The sequence below is a fragment of the Pipra filicauda genome, unplaced genomic scaffold (assembly GCF_003945595.2).
Source record: "Pipra filicauda isolate LSUMZ 115617 unplaced genomic scaffold, ASM394559v2 scaffold333_size800053_pilon, whole genome shotgun sequence".
Classification (NCBI taxonomy): Eukaryota; Metazoa; Chordata; class Aves; order Passeriformes; family Pipridae; genus Pipra; species Pipra filicauda.
In genome coordinates this window covers 202,129-218,000 of record NW_024104458.1, presented here as the reverse complement: position 1 = coordinate 218,000, position 15,872 = coordinate 202,129, and the positions used below count along the sequence as shown (strand labels likewise).

The 15,872-nt window shown below is 55.2% G+C and overlaps 1 protein-coding gene across 17 annotated transcripts in view; it reads left to right on the top strand.

Annotated features, from left to right (window-relative positions):
• Positions 1–8,123: 8,123 nt before the first annotated feature.
• GRIN1 (glutamate ionotropic receptor NMDA type subunit 1) overlaps positions 8,124–15,872 on the top strand; it is a 37,929-nt gene continuing 30,180 nt past the window's right edge. For 13 of the 17 annotated variants that reach the window (XM_027727084.2, XM_027727083.2, XM_027727081.2 and 10 more), the window contains exons 1-2: positions 8,131–8,570; positions 11,904–12,038. In XM_027727084.2, the coding sequence (XP_027582885.1) occupies positions 8,313–8,570; positions 11,904–12,038 (393 nt within the window). In that variant the 5' untranslated portion in view covers positions 8,131–8,312. Of the gene's footprint in view, positions 8,571–11,903; positions 12,039–15,872 lie in introns of all 17 variants that reach the window. The other 4 variants (XM_027727089.2, XM_027727082.2, XM_027727071.2 and 1 more) reach the window with 2 other exon arrangements.

Below are 15,872 nucleotides of genomic sequence, written 5' to 3'. Positions count from 1 at the left end.
AACAGTCCTGGATGTATGAAGGCTGCCCAGAAGCCCTGGGTGTTAGAGACAGGGGCAGTGAGTGATGGATATAATGGGCCACGACAGGGTGCTGAGGGTTTCTGAGCGGGGTGGTGGCAGGAGCACCCATGACTTTGTTGAGTAAGGTGGGACCTCCACAGACACATGGGGTGTGTGGCTCTGCCCTGTGTCCTGCTTCCTGGGATACCTGGCTCGAGGGTGCTGGGGAAGGGCAGTGCTGGGATGAAGCTCATCCCATGCAAGGAGGGAAAATCAAGTCTGATGCAGAGATTTCCTTCTCATTCCAAACTTCTCAAGAATGCTGGGGACTGTCCCAAGGCAACTGGGAAAGAGAAAAGGAGGAAACTAGGACATCTGAGTCCAAGAAACATAAATGATCCTGTAAACTATGTAAACTGAGTATAATTAAGCATTATTGAGGTAACTGTGGCTTCTGCAAGTTATTATCTGTGTATTTATTTTTAGGATATCCTGAGAGTCTTTTGAGCAGTACATAGCAACCTCACTGACACGAAAGCATTTGTTTGGGGTTGGAAGTAGTGCCTGTGGTTACAGATGCTGAACACCTTTCACCAGGTTCAAAACCCCAAGTGCAAACACTTCTTAGTTTGCTGAACTGAGCAGCTGAGGCTGAAACGCCCCCTCCCAGGTCTGACACATACAGGAACAGTGCTCATGGCAGAGAGGATTCATCTGCTTCAAGAGGTTGAAAACACAAAGTTTAACTCTATAGAAAAATAAATCAAGGAGAAATGTAGTGTTTAGCTAATATTAGATATCCTTAAACTACCTGGGACTTTCTAGCACAGGTCCGCATTAGATCAGGGCTGGGACTTACTGTGGTAGCTGAAATGGGAAATAAAGGGCAATTCACAGGATGGCAGGAGGAGGATGAAGCCTTGGAGAACTGGATTGCTGGCCACAAAGGCCACAGTATAAAAAAGACATGAAGCTATTAGAGAGTGTCCAAAGGAGGCCACGAGGCTGGGGAAGGGTCTGGAGGGGAAGTTTTATGAGGAGCAGTTGAGAACATTTGTTTTGTTCAGCCTGGTGAAGAGGAGACTGAGACTGAGGTCAGACCTCTTTGGAGTCTTCAACATCCTCACCAGGGGCAGCAGAGGGGCAGAGACTGATCTCTTCACTCTCTTGACAAGTGACAGGACCCAGGGAATGGCTGGAGCTGTGTCAGGGCAGGCTCAGGTTGGATCTCAGGAAAAGGTTCTTCCCCCAGAGGGTGGTTGGCACTGACCAGGCTCCCCGGGGCAGTGGGCACAGCCCCAAGGCTGCCAGAGCTCCAGGAGGGTTTGGACAAGGCTCTGAGGGACAGGGTGGGATTGTTGGGTTGTCTGTGAAGGGCAAGGGGTTGGACTGGATGGTCCTGTGGGTCTCTTCCAACTCAGCATATTCTATGATTCTATGATTCTATGATAGTTTACACCAGGCAACCCCACCTGTGTGTTTGTCTTTCCAGGAAGCCCAGCACGAGACTGTGTGTCCTGCTTTCCAGATGTGCTGACTTGTAAGTGGATTATTGATAACTTCAGGGAAGAAGATGAGATAAAAACAATGTTTTCTTCAAAACAAGTGCTGTTTAGCCTTGTCTTATCATGTTTTTACTTGAGTTTTTTTTAGGTTGGTTTCATAACAGAACTTGTGTAATCAATCTTTCTGTCCTCACCAACAAGCTTCTGATTTTCTAGCAAACATGTCACACGTGACAGGAGGGCGTGGCTCTCAAAGGGATGGGTTTATCATCACATTCCTGTGCTCTGGGGTTTTCTGAACCCTAACCCATCAGTTATCTGTCCTGGTGCATGTTGGAACACAGAGTCTGGTGCTACTCAGCTCCTGCCCCTACATGTCACATTACCACAACTGGGCCAGCTGGGGCTTTGTCTTGCTTGCTCAGCATCCTCCAAAGCTGCTCTTGAGGCTGTACACCTCTCCTTAATCATGTTTGGTATCTCCGAAACTTTCACGTGGCAGGTTGGAAAACAACTCTCCTATTTTTCTGTTCTCCCAGAGCCAGGAGTGTTCACATGGCAGCTGCATGGACTGGGGAGCCCCTGGAGCTACTGAAACTTTGCAAAAACATGAACATTTCCAAGCAAAGGGATGAGATGCTGAGTACTGGGGTGTTCCAGGCACTGCTCACTGCTGGGGGGCAGATCCAGGTCTGGCTGGGGCAGCGCAGGGCTGGACCCCAGAATACCAGGGTTGCTCTGAGCACTGTGGTGGGCTCCTGGGAGGGGGACGGGAGGCCTGGGCATGCAACCAAAAGAGGTGTTTGCTGCCTCCTCCTGAAGGAGGTGGGAACTCTTGCGTGTTTCTGCACCCATCCCTGTGAAGATGATGTCCTGGTTTTGAGGACACCAGTCTCTGGAAGAGCTACAAGTTCCAGAGCACTACGTTTGACACTGACCCCTTTTTCCTTCCCCTGTTTCAGCTCCATTCCAGCTCAAAGAGGTCAGACATGCCCCGAGGTCTCACTCTCCACTTGATAGGGCACAACAAAGTGTCACCTTTGCCCACCAGTGACACCTGTCAGCAGCTGGACTGCAGGGGCAGACAGTCACCTGGAGAAGCTCCTGTGGCCCCTTTCCCAGGGAGTTTGGTCCCTCCATCCCCTCCACCTCCAGCCCCTTCAAATGGTGGCATGGTTTCTCCTAGAACCAGGTGCTGCACAGGCACAAACCAGCACACCTTGCAATGCACAGGACTGCAGGTTGCTGGCAGGATCTGGTGTCCCAGTGTCCCCAGAGAGTCCCTGCAGGTTAAAGAAGTGCGTCTGACATCCTGGATGTCAGCTCTACCTTGTGAAGGCAGGCGGCCACATCCCATCAGAGAGCTTTCCCATGGACACCCAGGCTGTTGGGTTGAGCTCCAGCACAGTGGGATGAGCGTGGTGAAGAGCACCAAGGGCTGCGGGGGGGCTGATGTTGTCCATGTGCTCCATCTCCAGGGACTGCATCAGTTGACCCCAGGCTCCAACACCCTCGGAGGTGAAGATGTGCAGGAAACCCCCAGAGACCAGTCTCCCTGATCTGCTTTCCAGCCCCTGCTATGCAGCAGTCCCAGGGGACTGGAAGTCCCTTAGGACAAGTTGTCCCCTCTCCTGGGGACACAATGTGCAGGCAGCTGAAGCCTAGACACCTCTTGGCTGTTTCTCCAGCAGAAAGCTGGAACTTTTTCAAAATGAAATTTTGCCTACAGTGCATTTCAAACACGCAATGCTTGTTTTCCCTTAGGAAATGATTGCAGTTGAAATTCCCAGCCCTCCTACTGCACATCTGACTGCATGTTCTTGCATATTCCATTCCCTCTGATTGCACAGAAGCTGAGTTTGGTTTTCTCACTGTCTTTGCCTCTGGCCATTGATGTTCCATGTCCCATCCTCTCAGCCAAATATCTCCTTGCCTGCTCAGGAACATCTGGGTATCAGAAGCCAGACTAACAGTTTGTATCTTGTTTTAACTCCCCCCAACCCTGTGCATGTCCAGCTCCTTGGACAAAGACAGAGCTCTGGTGGATGGTGGGAATGCTCCTGTGCACAGTAACCTGCAGTTACCTGACAGTGGAGGGGGAAATACCTCAATTCTCTTTATCTGGTGTAGGATGCTGCTGCAGTTTCTTTCTGTGATAGCAGGGATTCCAAATGTGACACACACTCTGCTCAGGCCTTGGAGGCCTAGAGCTCATTCCTGTAGGGATGACTGGGTAAAGACAACGTGGATGTCCATAGCAGGGCAGGTCTGTGCTGCCCCTGTACTGGAGCAGGGAGCTGTGCTGCCTGGTGACTTCATCAGCCACATCTGAATTGCAAAGTAGGCTGAGCCAAGTCCCTCTCAGCTGGTAAAGCATTTAGAGAGAGCACAAGGCCTTTTTAGGGACTGCAGTCCATCCTGAATTTCATCTGGAAAAGAGCCAGGAACAGGGCTAGAATGTACAACTGCAACAGCTCAGGCCAAAGGGCTGCTCAGACACTCTGACCTTGGTCTCCATTCCATTGCTCTCTGCAGCTCCCCTGCCACAGAAATAATGCCTTTGGTCACCTTCCTCTGCAGTCTCCGGTCACTGCCTGTCAGTCTGGCTGGCTGATACTGTGACAAGGACGTCCTGCTGCATCCCAACTCATCCTGCTGCACCCCAGCTGCTCACACAAATCACATCCCCCAAGGAATCGCAGTGGGGGACACACCCTACCAGCCTCCTGGGGGGTGGTGAGGAGCTGTGGGGGGCCCTGCACTCCCTTCCTTGTCCGCTGTCCCTGCCCACCTCAGCCTCAGGCTGGAATTTAGTTCTGTTCTCTATCCCTGTCCCTCCTTGCATTGTGCACGGCAGGGACCCCCCAGGGGCAGGTTCCCTCTCCCTGCAGGGTTCCCAGGGCATGGGACTGCCCCGGGCAGTGTCCGGATACCCGAGTAGTAGGAACAGGAGGTGTGATGAAACTGGGCAGGAGGCAGGAGGCAGGAGGCTTCAACCAAGGCATGGAGATGGGGGAGGAGAGGAGGGTTGCCTTCTTCCAAATTCATTGCCCTGCTGACCCCATCTGTGCTGGAGCCAGCTGGAAACAGCCTCTGCAGTGCTCAGAGGCCCTGGGGAAAGCATCTGTGCAGTCGTGTCGCTGCTCCTGGAAGGCAGCACACTCTGACTGCATCCACTCTCACCTCTGCTGTGCCAGCTCATGAGGAGTTTTTTCTCCAAATATTCTCAAGGATCTTTTCTCCATCTTTTCAGCTTCTTTCTTTATAAAAATGTGACTCCCAGATGTGGGCAACTCTCCCGTGCAGGGTTCCCCAGTGCTTCCTGTAGAAGAGCTGCTGCCAGCTGCCGCTCTGACTCCTCAGGGTGAATCCAAGGACAACATTGCTACATTTTGTTTGGAAATTCATGATCTCTGACCCACGGGTGAAAATTAGAGACCACCTTTACAGTCAATGTCTCTGCTGCATCTGCAGTCCTGTCCAAAGGGCAGGACTAACAATACTTGCTTCTACTTTCATGGCTCTACACTGACTGTCCTAAAATACTACTTATTAAACAATCCAAGTGATTTCGCACCATTATTTGCTGTCTCACAGATTTTGTCATCAGTCATTGTTTCCAGAGCAATGACAGGAATGCTGAAGTATCAACCGCATTGCAAATCCTTTTATCCCTGTAGGAATACCCACATCCCACAGCAGTTCTTCACTACCAGGTCTGGAGACCAGCAATGGCCACTGAGCATGTGCTTTACTCATTTTTATACCTCAGATTAACTTGCAGCTGTACACAGTAAGCATTTCCCCAGCCCGTGTTATAGCTGTGCAGTTACTGCTATCAAATCAATATCAGCTTTCCTAAAGGAAGAATTTAGTTTGTTTGGCAGTTCTGTGATCAGTGGCACAAATTGCATATTCCTAATACCCGATTTCCTCCTTTATGAAATTCCCTATTATCTTTCCCACCACCGAGACTGATGCCTCACCTCGAGGCAGAGGAAATTTCCAGCCGGTTCAATGCTGCTCCCCTGAAGTCTCCAGGTTTTACACTGACTTACTCCGGCCGTAGGAGGAATTACAGCATTGACCGGCACGGGGGCACCGCACCAACACCCGCCCCGTGCGGTGCCAGACGTGAAGAGCAGGATCACATTTTACACTTACTAATTGCAAACAGGCAACAGTGGTCAGTTCCTGAGCCAAACCGTGGCTGAGAATGTTGCCATGATAAGCCAGGAGGCAGTGAAAGGCAAAGCAGAGACCATTCCTCACTGCAGAGTCTTCTCAAGGATCAGCTGGTGGATGTGGTTGTACTCACCATGTACACGGCTCCCACCCTGGGAAAGCCCTGCATGCACCCATTGCCTTCAGAGGATCAAAGAGCCCGAGGACACAGTGAGAGGGGGATCCATGCAGTGACAACATCTGTGCTGGCTGAGCCTGGCTGCTGGGAATTGTGATCCGGGCTGTTCCTGGTGCCAGGACAACAAGGATGGTGGGAGGCATGACCTGAAAGGGAAGCAGGCATTTTTCAGATCTCTGCAACCGTGCCAGGAAAAAGAGCCTCTGGAGACAAAAAATGAGTGGAGGCACAGAGGGAAGAGGCTGCCTCCTGAGCATGGTCATCCCAGACTCCTGGGCAACACAGGAGGAGCTCAATTGCTGCACTCCTTCTTCTCGCTGCAGGGAACTCCAGGTTTCCAGGAGGAAAGAGTTTTTGTACTCCAAATAACATTTCAAAGTCTGCCTTTTTCCTTTGTCTTCTCTGCTATGTGTCCTGCTGTGGCCAGGTCTTGGCTTTATTATTCTATTGCCATCACACCCACCAGGATCCAGGTCTGTATAGCCCACTCCAGAACAGTTTCTCACCAGACAACCTACTGCAGATGCACCTGGTAGGCAACATGGAATGAAGTCAAACCTGTGCAGACTAAAGGTACAGATGCAACTCTGACTTGCACCCTTTGTCCCTTCAAGACAGCATTCGAGCCCCTTGGGGTGGGCAAACCCACACCATGTGAGTCCAGCAAGGCCCTCAGCTCCGTGTGTGGAGGAGTGGGAATGCCACAGTGACACTGAAAAGGGTTAAGTATGACTGGAAGTTTGTGCCAACAGCACAGCAGGGTCGGTGTGGAGCTCCACGCCAAGCACTGCAAGAGTTAAGGCGAGATGGGGCCATTTTCCTTCTCTCGTGGAGCACATCATAACCTCCCTGGGTTTCACTGCTTTCTCAAGCAACGGGCCACAGCTTCCTGAGAGGGTCTCACGGCTGTAAAGGGGCTGTGCAGCCCACAAGCCCCTCGTCTGCTGAGCCCCTGCGGTGTTACACAACAGCCATTTTGCTTCTGCAGTTTCTTCCGAGTGCATGTGGGCAACGTGGGACACAGGCAAAATGGTTTCCATGACAACTCACACTTCAGAGATGCCAGTGAGAAAATTTGCATTGGGGGAAAAAATATTCTGCTTCAACTCACGTTGTGAGTGAGCACAGAGGTGGGCTGCAGCAGTATCCCAGAACTGGTGGGGTAAAAATATCCCTGGTGGCTTTGGTTCTGCAGCGCTCAGCTTGTTCCCTGCCTGGGCTGCCTGTGGCGTTCGTCCCATGCAATGACAAAGCAACACCCTGTCACCACCTGCAACCTCTTTGCTGTTTTCCAAAAAGGCCAAAGCAGCAGCTCTGGGGAGCAATGTGCTGCTCTGACCACCTCACCCCTCTGGACCTGGAACGGGACAGATGTGGCCCAGGAGTGAAACTCCAACCCCTTCAGCCATGGAGCTGGACTGTCCTCCAGATGTTGGCCCCTGGCTGCTGCGCCTCCATTTCCTTAAGGGAGGCTAATGGTAGCCCAACAGCAGGTAGATGATGAGAACCCCAAGAAATCTCCTCAGCAGAGAAATCTTAAGGTCATATCCCAGAGTAATATGGAATTTAATGGAGGGAAATGGCTGGTTGCCCTGTGAGCTAATGTCTGGAAGAGTGGTGGCTCTGTCTGGAGCGACAGAGTGAAGCCAAGGAACCAAGCTGAGCATCTGCTGAACATCTCTGCCCTGGAGTTGTGTTGGTCAAGGGAGGGTTGTCCAGCACTGGAGTGAACACAGACCGTGATGGTGTCCACGTCACACACAGCTGTCCTCAGTCAGCACTGGGGGACCGTGTTGTTCAGAGGTGCTGCATAACTGGTAATACTGGTATGGAGAACAAAACTGCAGACCCTCTTTCACACCCAGTCTTGTGTGGTTATGCCTGGAGAAGCCCCTGGTTTGCTCAATGGCCAGTGCGTCCACACCTCCGATGTCTCCCACGGCACTCTCCGACCCCAAATGGGTATTGTGGTGAAAAGGAGAGAGCGGGACCCCCAGAGCTGCCCCCACCGCAGCCGCAGGGTCAGCCTCGGACGAGCTCTGCATCCCCCGCACCAGCGACACCCGCGGAGGTGCCGGACCCACCCCGACCCCGCAGCCGCCCTCCGGGCACCGGGGGCAGCGGGACCCCGTTCTCTGCGAGGGGGTGCCCACAGACCCCGCACCAGCCCCGCTGCGGTGGGGGGGCTCTGCCGCAGCGCCCGGGGCGGGCGGGGGTCCCGGGGGCGGGCGAGGGGCGGGCGCTGCGGCAGCGCGGGGCGGAGCGGGGCGGCGCGGGCGGTTCAGCACCAGGGAGAGCGCCCGCACCGCTCCGCACCCCCCGCGCCGAGCCGGGCCGGGCCGCGCCGGGGCCGCGGATGGGGCCGCGCTGAGCCGGGCGGGCGGCCCGCGGGCCGGGCGGGCGGGCGGGCGCGGGGGGCCCGGCGGGCTCCGGGCCGCCCGTGGATGAGCACCATGCGGCTGCTGCTGCTCGCCCTCCTCTTCTCCTCCTCCTTCGCCCGCGCCGGCTGCGACCCCAAGATCGTCAACATCGGCGCGGTGCTGAGCACCAAGAAGCACGAGCAGATCTTCCGCGAGGCGGTGAACCAGGCCAACAAGCGGCACGGCACCTGGAAGCTCCAGCTCAACGCCACCTCTGTCACCCACAAGCCCAACGCCATCCAGATGGCCCTGTCCGTCTGCGAGGACCTCATCTCCAGCCAGGTACCCCGGGACGGCGACCCTCCCCCGCCGCCCCGCCACCCCCGCGGCCGCCCCGTCCCGGCCCCCCGGAGCCCCCCGGAGCCCCCCGGCCGAGCCGCGCCGTGCGGGTCCTGCCCCGGGGCCTGGGTCGCGCTGCCCGCATTGCAGCCTTTATGTAAGAGCGGCCGACTGCGCGCTCCGAGCACCCCCGGGACACTCACGGGCACCCGCACACACCCCGGGGCACGCACGGGCACCCGCACACACCCTGGGGCACACACAGGCATCCACATGTTCCCCAGGGCACACATGGGCACCCAGGTACACTCTGGGGCACACACAGTCACCTGCACCCCCGATCGGGTGTACACAGACACCCACATACATCCCGGAGCACACACAGGCACCCACACCCCCTCCAGGTGCAGATGGCCACGCGCACACCCCCCAGGGCTCACACGGCTCCCATACAACACCTCAGAGTATACATGGGCTCACACACGCACCCCAGGGTGCACATGGGCATCCACACACCCCTGGGGCACACACAGTCTTTCTCTCTCTCTCTCTCTCTCACACCCCTCAGGACACACAAGGGATCACACACACACCCTGGGCATGCACAGAGTGGGTGCACATACATGTCCACTCAACACCACGTGTGCACATACACCACACACAGACACACCATGGGCACACACAGGCACATAGAGGGCTGTGAGCATGTATGGACATCCACACACTGTGGGGAGGTGTGGGCATGGGGAACACCATCCATGCACACTCACCGTGCACACACTGTGGGAATGCCCACGGGCTGCACACACACATGCCATGAGCACACGTGCATTGCTGTGCAAACACGGGCACACACAGACCATGCATGTCTGCACTCACACCAGTGTGCAAACGTGCTGTGCCACACATATCCACACCTCCATGTGCACACAGGAGCACACACTGAGCCACATGCACACGACACCCCAATGTGTGCCCTACACAGACACGCAGACATACACACAGACACACAGACATACACACAGACACACAAACATACACACAGACACACACAAACATACACACAGGCACACAGGCACACAGACCCACAGTGATTCATGTACACACCTCCCCCCCCACACTCCCCCAGGTCATACACTGCTGCACCCCCCATGGCACACAGCACCATGGCCCCCCACACCACCCAGTGGTGCACACCAGCACACCCACTGCCACCCCCCCAGGACACAGGGATTACAGACATGGTGAGTGCTGTGTGTGACTGTGCACATAAGCACAGCATGATCCTCTCTCCTGTCTACATGGCTTGCTCTCAGCAGACCCAAGGGAGCAGTCCCAATCCTCAGCGGTGCTGGGTGCCCAGGGTGCCCCGGGCAGCCCGTGGCCTGGCCTCTCCACCTCCCCTGCATGAGCTCTGGGTGCTGAGCCCAGTTACCAGCCCCAGTACCGCCACTTGGGGCCACCGGAGGGGCAGACAGGCAGGTACAAACCCACCCCCTCCTCCAACACACCCATGCACATGCAAAAGGTCTACATGGACCCATGTGCAGGCGCAAACACACCCCAAATTGTATGAATGCCCTCACCACGGAGCCTCACACAGAAATGCACCCAGGTACACGCAGCCGGGAGGGGAGGGAGCTGGAGGGGCCGGAGGTGCGTAGTGGAGAATAGCTGACACCTTCGCAGCTCGGCTTCCCAGCGTGGAGGCGGAGGATGGCTGGAGACATGCCTGGGATGGTGGCCGAGCCGGGCGGCGGAGCAGCAGGGGATGTACCAGATCCCCGCTGTCCAGCGGCAGCCGGAGAAGGCTCAGGCGGGTCCCTCACTGAGCCGAGGCTCCATTTACTGCTCCCAGCTGATGGATGCCTGTGTCCGTGCCACCTCTAAGCCTTGTCCCCATGGCAAACCGCACGGAGCCCGGGGCTGGCGCTGGCACATCCCTGCGTGAGCGGCGGGATGGGGAGGCAGCTGAGCCGGGGCGCAGGGGGGGCTGTGGGTGCTGGGGGTCAGGGTGCTGGGGGTGGGCTCTCTGTCCCAACACCCAGAGGTTCTCCCAGCCCCAGGGGCTTAGGGCACCGCCATCCTCGGTCCTCGCTCGCCGGCGCTGTGCCCGAGCAGGGGGGCTGCGAGGCTGAGGAGGGGCTGGGAGCCCGCCAATGTAAAATGGCTCCCGTCGAGCCGCTGCTGTGCGGCATAGCACAGTACAACCCTGGCCCCCACACAGCCCCCAGCCCCTGCCCCCAGGGCCTGGTGCTATCCCAGTGCCGTGCCCCAGCTCTGCTGGGTGCAGGTCCTCACCCACCCCGAGTCAGCGCGGCACCGGGCAGCTCTGCGCTGGACAACCCCTCCTCCTGCCTCCCCAGGATCCCCCCAGCTCCTTCTCTAGCAATTCCTCCCTTCTCCCACGGTAAGATCTCCAGCCCCTGCCCCAGCTCGCTCTGCACCCTCAACTTGCTCCCACACAATGCCAGGCGTGATCGTCCCTCTTCCCCTAGACCCCAGGCCCCCTTCCTCAGGACACTTCATCCTCCTCTCCTGTCCAGGCGACCTGTCCCTCCAGCCTGGGGCTCTGGCAGATGCCTGGGGGAAGAAGAAGTGTTATTTCCTCCCAGACATCAAAATCCTTGCACAGATTCACCCTCGCTGGAGACCTGTCACCGGCCGGGGACATTCCTTGTGCTGTGAGAGGGCATTGGTGTAACAAAAGATCCCCCAGAGATTACCCATCTCCTTCCTTTCCGTTTGACACAAAATAGGATCCTGCTGGAGACCGAAGTCCCAGCCCTGCTATAACAGCAGGATTTTGCCGAGATCGTCCTTCCCCAGATCCCCTCCCCCTGGCATGCTGAGGGCAGATCCCAGCTCCTGCCCCCCCAGTACTCTCATTTCTGTGCCCAGGGCCAGATGGCTGATTCGCTCCGTGGCTCTGCGCTCCCGCCGCAGTCCCAGCTGACCACTTTGTTTGTAATAGTCCTCAGAGGGGAATTACAACTGAGTATTAAATGTGTGGTTAAAGAAATCACATTACACAGTGTGACTGCAAGGGAGATGTTTCCCTTTAATCTGTAATCCATGGAAGTTATTAGTTTACTGAGCAGAGCTGGTAGGCACGGCATTTCCATTAGGATATAACCCTGAGCAGACCCATCACCTCCAGTCACAGCACAGCTCCCAGCACAGTCCTTGCTTCCCTGTTCCCAGTTACCTCAATGCCGTTATCGTGTTAACATGGGGCTGTTTAACATTGCAGAAAAGAAAAGGAAAAAAAAATCATGCTGGACAGCTGATGTGCTCCTGTGAAATAATGTTTGTGTCATGTATCCTGTCCTGCAGGTCTATGCAATATTAGTTAGCCACCCTCCTGCTCCCAACGATCACCTAACACCAACACCTGTATCATACACAGCTGGCTTCTACAGGATCCCTGTCATTGGTCTGACAACACGCATGTCTATATATTCTGATAAGGTAACTGATGCATGTTTCTAGTCTAGTACCTCATACATGTGCTGTAAATCAAGAGTGCCCATCAGGAGGGTTAATGATGCCAACACTCTGTGTCTGTCTGTCCACCCTCTCCAGCTCAGCCTGCAGCTCCCTCTCTCTCTCCTGCATTCCCCAGTACATTATTTTTTCACAGCTGCCAGTGTTGACCTACATAGTGCCGGATGATTTCTGCAGCACGGCTCTGCCAGGCTGCTGGGCTTGCTGCTCTTCAGCCAAGCACAGGCATAGCTGGTTCCTGCCCTGCTCACTAGTGACAGCCAGGGGGTCCAGGGGGCTCCCCGGGTGTGTGTGAGCCTGTGGAGGGGCAGGAGAATCCTATTAGAGCCTGTACATTGGGCAGGAGCTCTCTGGGGCTTGAAGGTTGTTCGGTTGCATTCACTTCTCTGGGTTTATGGGATATTGGTAGGGAGATCACATGACACTCAGTCCAGCCAGCACTCAAGACAGAGGTTCAAATTCCAATGTCTCAAACCACTACAGCTGTCTCTGTGGGCCCACAGAGGCTTCCAGACTGGATGAGGGTCTGGGGGCAGTGCCCGGCCCTGGGCAATGAGGTGCTGCCCTGGCCCTCAGCTCACAGCCCATCTGTGATTAGTGAAAGCAAAGGGAGGAGCTGAGCAGAGCCAGACCATCCACGTGCCATTGCAGGATTCCATGCAGGCACACAAGCTCAGTGGGTGAGATCAAGCCTGTTTCAAAGCATGAATCGGCCTTTGCTTGGAAAATGTGAATATTCACAAATGTAAATGTTCTGTGCAAAAATAGTCACTCCGCCTACATGCTAAATGAAGTCAAATTTCAGGAGGGAGGAGCAGAGGCTCCTAGAGATGCACCAGCAGCACTGCTCAGCTGGAGAGCAGCAGCTCTTGGCATCTCCCACCAGTAAAGCCATGATAGGATGGACACCAAGCCAAGACCACAGCAGTGACTGTGATGGTGGCTGGCTGGGCTGGGGACCTGCATGGGCAGGGTCCCACTGGGTTAGAGGGAAAGGGATAGCAACAGACCTGACAGAGCAAGGGAGAGGGCAGGCAGCAATTGTGCAGGGAGAATTTGCTTCGTGCTGCTGTGGAGTGGAAATACGTCTGATGGAAATGTCACTGAGAGAGACCCTGTCACAGGGGCCAGGAGGGCAGGGAGAGGGGACCCTGCACACTGTGGGGCCTGCTCCATCTCTGCAGGGCTGTGCTCACCAAAGCAAACCACCTGTCCACAGCACAACCTGGGGCAGGATTGGCGTGCCCACCCCAAGGGGCTGGGACCTGCCCTGGCACTCTGCTTCTGACAGATTTTTCCTATTTCAAATGTTTTCTGCAAATCTGGCTCATAAAATGCACCTGACTCACTTCAGGGCTGGAGGAGCAACCCACTGTACTGTCAGGAAATGCTCTCCATGGAGTATTTTGGGGAGTTCAGCCAGTGCAGGGCTGTCGGCTGCGCTTGCCTGGCACAGACTGAGCAGGGAGGCCACCCTGCCTGTACCAGGCTCAACTCACCCCTCTGAGCAGTCCTGCCTGTCTGGCCTCCTGCTTGGCACCTGCCCATCCAGGCAGATGGGGGCCTGGGGGCTTGGAGCTCTCTGCAGAGGGTGGAGATGCTGGCAGGAGATGGGGCAAAGGCAGGGACTGGGGAGAGGAGCACAGGATGTTGAACAGTGGAAGGGACAGCAAAGGTGGGAGTGAAATGGGGGACAGAGGGGTGTGAAGCCCTGGGACAGGCTCTGCTCACCCCATGTAGGACAGGCTGGCTCATGTGACACAGGACATTCAACTGTTCCCTTTTTGGTTTCCAGTGATCAGCTTGGTTTTTGGGTTACTTTTTAAATTCAGTAAATTATATCTTTCAGCTTAGTTTCTATGGAAACAAGCTTGTAAGATCACTTTGTATGTACGCCCCTGATTGGTTTTGAAGGCGTCAGGCAATTTTAGCTAAATTTCACGGGGGGTTGAAGTGGAGTTAATTATGGTCCTCTGCAGGCTATGCTGCCAGGGGGAGGAGAGGTGTGGGCCTCAGCACAGACAGGTTTGCCCAGTACCTTTTGATGCTCCCAGAGCATCTCCAGTCGAGCACAGTGGTCCAGGAGCTGTAGCCAGTCTACCAACAAAGATACCCCAGGGAAGGGAGCTTTATTGCTCCCAGTATCCAACCAACTATTTGTTCTAGAAGTGGTATTGCATCTGAATGCTCTGGCTTGGTAGCCTTTGGCCCCCTTGTACATACATCTTATGAAATCATTGCCTGTTCCTTCACCAAGATCCTCACTCCATCCAGCATAGTCCTGCCTGTACACTGAGGGGTCTCTGGAATCCCAGTCACCTCAGAGTGAGGTGAGCAGGGAATTGGAGGAGGAAAGGGGGCTCTCATGGTAAAGTGATCAGAGCAGTCCCCATGGCTGTGGTGTCCATCACTGTGGAGAGCCCTCCATGGAGATCTCATGGACTGAGCATTGCAAAAATCACACTCTGGCCTTCCCCTACTGGGCCCCCTGCATGGACAGGCTGGACTGTGCTTTAGTGCTCCTGCTCCCATGTGTCATTGGGGGTGTTTATACTTCCTTTGCATTCCAGCTGAAAAAATGAGATGACACAGACATCTTGGCAATATGAGAAATGTGAAATGACATGGAGAGTGTGAGAGCAAAGCTTGTGGGGAAATGCACAGCTCAAGAGCCAGGAAGAGCTGGTGCTGTTCATCATCACCATGTGGAACGTGATCCCCACCTATGTGGTGGGAATGAAGGGACATCCTGGGTGCCCAGAGGTGCTGAGCCCCACACCATACCCTAATCCGAGAGCTATTGCAGTGGAGGATCAAGGGGTTTTAACCGAGACTTGCTCTGTGGTGAAAGAGATGGAAAATGGAGTTTAGTCATCGTGCACTTGGAGAGCTATTTCAATTCCAGCACCTGGTCCTGGTAGTTGCAATGAGGTCTATCTCTTTCTCTCTCTCTTCAGCCTGGGATGGCTTTTACCTCTGGTTCCTGGTCTCACTGTAACCACTCCATGCCTGGAAGTGAGGCACTGCTCACTGAGAGGGGTACTTTTCTCTGTTACTGGTCTCACTGGCAACAATGCTCAGCAGAAACCTTCTTAATCAGAGTGGGAAGCTGCACTGGAAGTGGGGAAAAAGCAATTCCCCTTGACCAAGGTCAGGATCAGAACTCCTTCACCTGTAAGCAATGACTGGAGAGGCTGTTTAGTGTAACACAGAGTTGTTTGCCCCAGGAATGGGCAGCCCAGCCATCAGCAGAGTAGCTCAGCCCTCAGCAGGGCAGCACAGCCCTCAGTCAGGCAGCCTGGAACGTTCCAGAGCAGACCAGGCTAGAGCAGTGCTGGGCTGATGGAGCCCGCTCATCCCAGTGGAGGAGAGCTCTTCATAGGCTCTCAGGATTCCAGCTGGGAGAAGGACAGACACCCCCCACTCCACAGTGGCCATTCCCCAGAGGCTGCCACGTCCCTTCCTCCGTGCTCTGCAGGGAAAGGCAGGCAGTGCATTTGAGTCTGAGCTGCCCACACCCCTGTCCCCACTGAAATCCCTCCCTGCACACGTCTGAGCTGTCTCAGAGTTGTCTCAGCTCCCTCCCACGTCCACAGCCGTCACGTGGGGCAGTGGGCAGGCTCCTTCCATGGGGACACTGGCCACCGCTTCTTTTTCATACCCAGCTGGGGATTTTTACTAAATTTTCCTGAGCTTTATAGGTTGAGATCTCTGTCAATCTCTTTGAAACTGCCCAGCTCATTTTGGGAGTGAATTGCTAGAAGGGAGACTGAGCACATTTCCATAGGAAGTGAAACT